Source organism: Balaenoptera acutorostrata, chromosome 4 (genome assembly GCF_949987535.1).
Source record: "Balaenoptera acutorostrata chromosome 4, mBalAcu1.1, whole genome shotgun sequence".
Classification (NCBI taxonomy): Eukaryota; Metazoa; Chordata; class Mammalia; order Artiodactyla; family Balaenopteridae; genus Balaenoptera; species Balaenoptera acutorostrata.
Window position 1 is genome coordinate 70,135,352 of NC_080067.1, and position 5,746 is coordinate 70,141,097.

At 46.8% G+C, this 5,746-nt stretch overlaps 1 protein-coding gene across 1 annotated transcript; it reads left to right on the forward strand.

Annotated features, from left to right (window-relative positions):
* The first annotated feature begins 1,189 nt into the window (after positions 1–1,189).
* Positions 1,190–5,065, forward strand: ADIPOQ (adiponectin, C1Q and collagen domain containing). Its single transcript, XM_007195243.2, has 3 exons — positions 1,190–1,230; positions 1,360–1,578; positions 2,483–5,065. The coding sequence occupies exons 2-3, from the start codon at positions 1,368–1,370 to the stop codon at positions 3,001–3,003; spliced, it is 732 nt and encodes a 243-aa protein (XP_007195305.1). The 5' UTR covers positions 1,190–1,230; positions 1,360–1,367; the 3' UTR covers positions 3,004–5,065.
* Positions 5,066–5,746: the final 681 nt, after the last annotated feature.

The following is a 5,746-nucleotide window of genomic DNA, read 5'->3' on the forward strand; positions in this document are numbered from 1 at the left end:
TTAGTGAAGCCTGTGATCCAGGATCCTAGGCCCTGTTCCCCTCTGTGGTGCTTTCTCTCCACTCCCTGGTGAGAGAGGGGTGGGGAGACTAACACCCTGGCAATCAGAGGTGGGGGGCTAAGATCACCTAATAACAGAGGCAGGGACGGATGGGGACCAGAGTCCCATTGCATGTAAAGGACTGTCTTCCGGGAGGGGATATGGAGGGCCAGTTCTGAGACAGGGAGTCCCTTGGCCATCTGTGCCCCTTGAGCTTTTTGCTAGGGTTCCCAGAATATATATTCTAAACGTACTCCATCCTCTTTCCCTCGTTCCCCCTTCCTTTCTCTTTTCCTTCCTCCTTCCCTTCTCTCTCTGGCTCTCTTGCTCTTTTATTTATTTATTTATTTTCTACAGAACTATTTATTTAGTTCCTACTTTGTGCTGGTAGTGGGTTAGACTTTGCCCCATGGCGCTTGTAGATTAATGGCTGAAATGGGTGAGCAAGTCAGGAATTATAGTATGGTGTAAGACGTGCCATGCTAGAGATAAGCGAGGGCACTGGGGGAGCACAGAGGAGGAACAGCAGACCAGATTGGGGAAGGAGGACTGGGAAGACTGCCGAAAAGAGAGGACAGCCCACTGTGTCCTGAAGGCTGCGTAGGGATCAGGCATGTGACGAGGTGCAGCTAAGTGTGGCCCAGGCAGCGGTCAGTGGATATTCTCCTGGGACAGTGTGTCGCTCGTTGTCTGTGTGTGTGCGCACGTGTGTGCATTGTGCATGTGTGTGTATGGGTGTACATGTGTATATGTGTGTATGTGAGCATGTGTGTGTGCACGTGCATAATATACCAAATGGTCAAACATGTGGCCCAGGGAATGGGGAGAGGAAGAAAGAGAATGGGAAAGAAAGGAGGAGGAACAGACATAGAAAATGAGGAAAAGGGAAGTAGAGAAGAAAAAGGAAGGAGCCGGAGAGAGGGAAGTTGGTTAGAGTTGAATAATGGGATGATCTGAATCATCATTCTTGGACAATTCAAGGGATAGGCTCATGACAAGTTGACTCTTGGAGTCTTCCCTGTGCCTCGTACTGTGCTTAGATATGAGGAATTGGAGTAGTGTTGTCTCACCATCACCGATGGTGGAAGAAAGGAGATCACACACACGAAGAATAATGCTAAATACTGCAAATTTCAGGGCAGAGAGAAATCAAGGTGGGCTGAAAGAGTCAGAAGAGTCTCTCTGGAAGAGGTGAGTATTGAGAGAGCAGGTCTCAGAGGCAGACTCTGCGGAGCTGGCCAGAGTCCTGCTCGGGTCCTGACTGGGTGAGCCATGTGGGGTCCACTCTTCTGTGTCTGACAGCACAGATCTGGGTTCCAGGGCTCAGGATGCTGCTTCTGGGAGCTGTTCTACTGCTACTAGCCCTGCCCAGTCATGGCCAGGAAACCATTGAAGGGCCTGAAGTCCTTCTTCCCGTGCCCAAGGGGGCCTGTGCAGGTTGGATGGCGGGCATCCCAGGGCATCCTGGCCACAACGGGACCCCAGGCCGTGATGGCAGAGATGGCACCCCTGGCGAGAAGGGTGAGAAAGGAGATCCAGGTAAGAATAAGGTCTTTAGTCTCCTCTGTCACAGACTTCTCCTGGGTAGAAGAGGGCTTCTAGAACTGTAGGAGGGCAATAGTAATTAACTAAGGTCTACACACAGGGAAGAAACAAAACTTTTTAATGTGACCCATAAGCAACATGAAGTGGATTTTGGATTGGCCTTTCAAAGGTAAACACATATGGTACCTTTAAAACCAAGTACCCTTGACTCAGCTCTACCCACACCACCTTCCCCATCCTCTTTCCATCCCCGCCCTCATCCATCCCATTCCCAGTCTGCTCATATTCCTGTTTCCCTTTTAATTCCCATTCCATCCAGTGGCATTCAGCCATACTTCCTGGTACCTCCTGCAGGTCACAGTTCTTCTCTTGGAGAACTCTTGCTCTAGTGCACAGGACTGTTAGAGGTTACTACAAGAGAGTCTACTCCAAACATGCTGAAGTGAACATGGACAAGTGCCTAAACAGTGGAATAGAAAGAAAATGCCCTCAATGCAGACCGGGGTTAGCAATGAAGGCTTTCAGGAGGAGGTGGGGCTTGAGCGAGGCCTTGAAGGATGTGTAGACAGAATAAAGGAGGGAGGGCAGCCTAGACGGAGGGCAGAGAAAAGCAGACGTGTAGTTGGTTGAGCTGGCACATAAAGTGTTGGCAGGGTGGAGCATCGGTGATGGAGATGTATAGGAGAGAAGGTTGGAGGTGAATTTATGGGAGCCTGCTGTGGGGCAGGGGATGTGGAGGAGGAAGTGACAGCTGTCCCCTTTGGGAGCTCTCCTTGGTTCCTTGCTCTGTAAGTCAAGCAGTTTGTAGGTAGGGGGCCACAGGGACGGTGATTTATGCTGGAACCAACCTAAACAGGAGTTCTGTTTTTGTGGTCGCTAAGGTCTTCTCGTTCTCTAGGTTTTGCTGGTCCTAAGGGTGACACAGGTGAAACTGGAGTGACTGGGGTTGAAGGTTCCCGAGGCTTTCCAGGAATCCCAGGCAGAAAAGGAGAACCTGGAGAAAGTGCCTATGTATACCGCTCAGCATTCAGTGTGGGACTGGAGACCCGGGTCACCATTCCCAACATTCCCATTCGCTTTACCAAGATCTTCTACAATCAGCAAAACCACTATGATGACACCACTGGCAAATTCTACTGCAACATTCCCGGGCTGTACTACTTCTCCTACCACATCACAGTTTACTTGAAGGATGTGAAGGTCAGCCTCTACAAGAAGGACAAGGCCATGCTCTTCACCTATGACCAGTTCCAGGACAAGAACGTGGACCAGGCCTCTGGCTCTGTGCTCCTCTATCTGGAGAAGGGTGACCAGGTCTGGCTCCAGGTGTATGGGGATGGAGAGAACAATGGGGTCTATGCAGATAATGTCCATGACTCCACCTTCACAGGCTTTCTTCTCTACCATGACATTGAATGAGCACCACTAACTCAAAGCCTCAACTGGGCCAAGCAGCCCGAAGTCAAAGAACAGTCCACAGGTCTTCAATGTAGTTAGGAGACTGATTTTATTATCTAGTTGGAGGACTCTGAACATTATTCATTCATTCATTCATCAAGTACCTTTTCAAAAAATCATATACTGTGTTCCCAGACAGTCCTGAAGAAGACACATCCCTTGACCTCAAAAATCTATTACGTAGTGGTAATACTAGAAGGATGGTAACATTTACTGGGGAGTTTCACAAACATGACAAGATAACCAACTACAAGAAAGTATTTGACAGTGCTATTCTGTACCCACTGATTTTCCTTATGTTCATGCCAGTCCTGTGAAGTACACAGGAAAGATGCTATTCTCCTCTTTTCACACTTGGGGTCCTGAGGATGAGAGAGTTAAGTGAATGCCTAAAGTCACACAGGCATTTAGTGGCAGAGTTAGAAATCCAACCCAGGGCCGAGGGCCTTTTCCAGGATACAGTGCCCGTTTTAAGGGGTGTATGGCCTTTTGGAGGGTATTGGTAGGGGTCTCTCACCCAGCTTGCCTGAGGGCCTTTGGATTGGCCTTCACCATGCGTTAAGCCTTTCCCCATTAGCGCTCCCTCGGAGAAGGTGGTTCTATGACTACGTCCCTTTCCAACTGGGCTAGTCAGCGGCTCCTGCACTGCTCCGTACTTCCTCTTCTCTGTGTCTTTCCTCAGGCTCTTCTCTCTGGCCCAGAAAGTCGACTCCATCTCCACATGTTGACATCTTCCCTGTTTCTCAAGTCCACCTGGTCGGGAAGCTTCTCTGACGTGATGTCTCTTTCCTGCAAGCCTTCCTCACACCTATGCCCGTCTACATGTTACCCTGGATAAGAGTCCTAGGTCTGTGAAACACCCTCCCACAGGCCAGGGACAACTGCCTAGAAAGGACTGTGCTTCCTTCACCCCAAGTCCCCTTGCAGGTCCTTGATAAATGCCTCATGAAGAGCAAACACTGGAACCTCATATCTACCCAGAGTTAACTCCATTTCAGTCTCTCCGTATTACTAATACCTATCTAAAAAAACAGTTTCATTTTAGGAACTCCTTGATTTTAAACACCCAATCTTTGTTCCACTGGACAGTTTGAAGCTTTTCCACCGAGGTTCGGGATGATTGTGCTTTCCAGAACACTTAAAGAATTTTCCCTCAAGGAAGTAGCTTGAGCCTTCAATGCAAAACCCATGAAGGAATTTGGAAACCATTCTTTCTTTGAGCACCAACAGGGTCTGGGAAGACCTGGGCTTCCTGAATCTACTCTTGTTCTTTAAGAATTATAAAGAAAGAAAGGAAAAAAGAAAATGATAACTGTTTAAGGTGCTAGATATGTTAATTAGCTTGATTGTGGTGAATATTTCACAATGTATATCTGTATCAAATCATCAAAGTGTACACCTTAAATATACACATTTTAAATTGTCAAATATTCCTCAAAACAAAAGCGGGGGGGCTTCCCTGGTGGCGCAGTGGTTGAGAATCTGCCTGCCAATGCAGGGGACACGGGTTCGAGCCCTGGTCTGGGAAGATCCCACATGCTGCGGAGCAACTGGGCCCGTGAGCCACAATTACTGAGCCTGCGCGTCTGGAGCCTGTGCTCCGCAACAAGAGAGGCCGCGATAGTGAGAGGCCCGCGCACCGCGATGAAGAGTGGCCCCCGCTCGCCACAAATAGAGAAAGCGCTCGCACAGAAACGAAGACTCAACACAGCCATAAATTAATTAATTAATTAATTGGAAAAAAAAGGGGGGTGGATTACAGATGGTTGATGGTGGTAAACATCCTCTCAGGAGACAATAGCTTGAGAGATGCTCTTCAAAGATTTTAGCCAAAGCAGAGCTAATACCATTCTGTATAAATGGAAAACTTAGTTTTTTGCTTCCAGTTTTAAATTCTGAATGATTTCCTTTTATATGTGTATGGCTATTCCTTAGGTGATTATTATTTCTACCTATAAAGCTTTGTTTTTTAAAATGTTTGTATATCATTATTTTCTACAAGTAAAGATACTGTTATTCAGCATTAAAAGTAGAAGCACCTGTATCACATGGCTTTTGTTTTCATTTTTGGAGAAATACGTGGGATTTAGAGAGGGATGAAGGGGTAAACCTTGTGTTATTCAGGACTCTATTTTGTGAATGATGAATGAGATTTCCTTGCATCTCATTGGCTCTGGCTGGATTGCGTGATCATCTCTGACCAATCACTGGAGTCAGGAGGATGGAATATATTTATTGACTTAATTGATTATGGCTAAGCTAGAGAAGGGGTATTTTCCTTAAAGCAAAATCTGGACACAGTTACCAGAGTGGGAGAATGGATGATGAATGCAAAAACAACTGTCCACAACAAACTTTTAATGTTATGTTTGAATTTTCTCAGGTTTCTCAGAGAGGCATTGCTGGAAAATTGCTACTGATTTTTTCTAAAATTTCAACAAATAGCTAATGTCTGGCCATACTCACAGTCCCACATCTGGCTAGGGTGGAATCCTCACAGCACTGGACACAGTGTCACACATACTCTAAGCTCTCTGGAACAGGGGTTGGCTTAAGTTCAGACTACAAGTTGTGTCTCACCTTCTCAGGGTGGTAATTCCAATGTTAACTCAGTTTTCAAGACTTTGCTATGCTATTGGGTCTATCTGTCACATGCACCACTCAGAGTTTGGTCTGGGACTTTAGTAGTTTAATTCTTGAAGCC

Excerpts from the sequence above, each read along its gene's own strand:
- ADIPOQ (XM_007195243.2), top strand. The coding sequence starts at position 1,368 with ATGCTGCTTCTGGGAGCTGTTCTACTGCTACTAGCCCTGCCCAGTCAT. Across the intron at positions 1,579-2,482 it reads GGGTGAGAAAGGAGATCCAG|GTTTTGCTGGTCCTAAGGGT; the intron begins GTAAGAATAAGG and ends CTCGTTCTCTAG.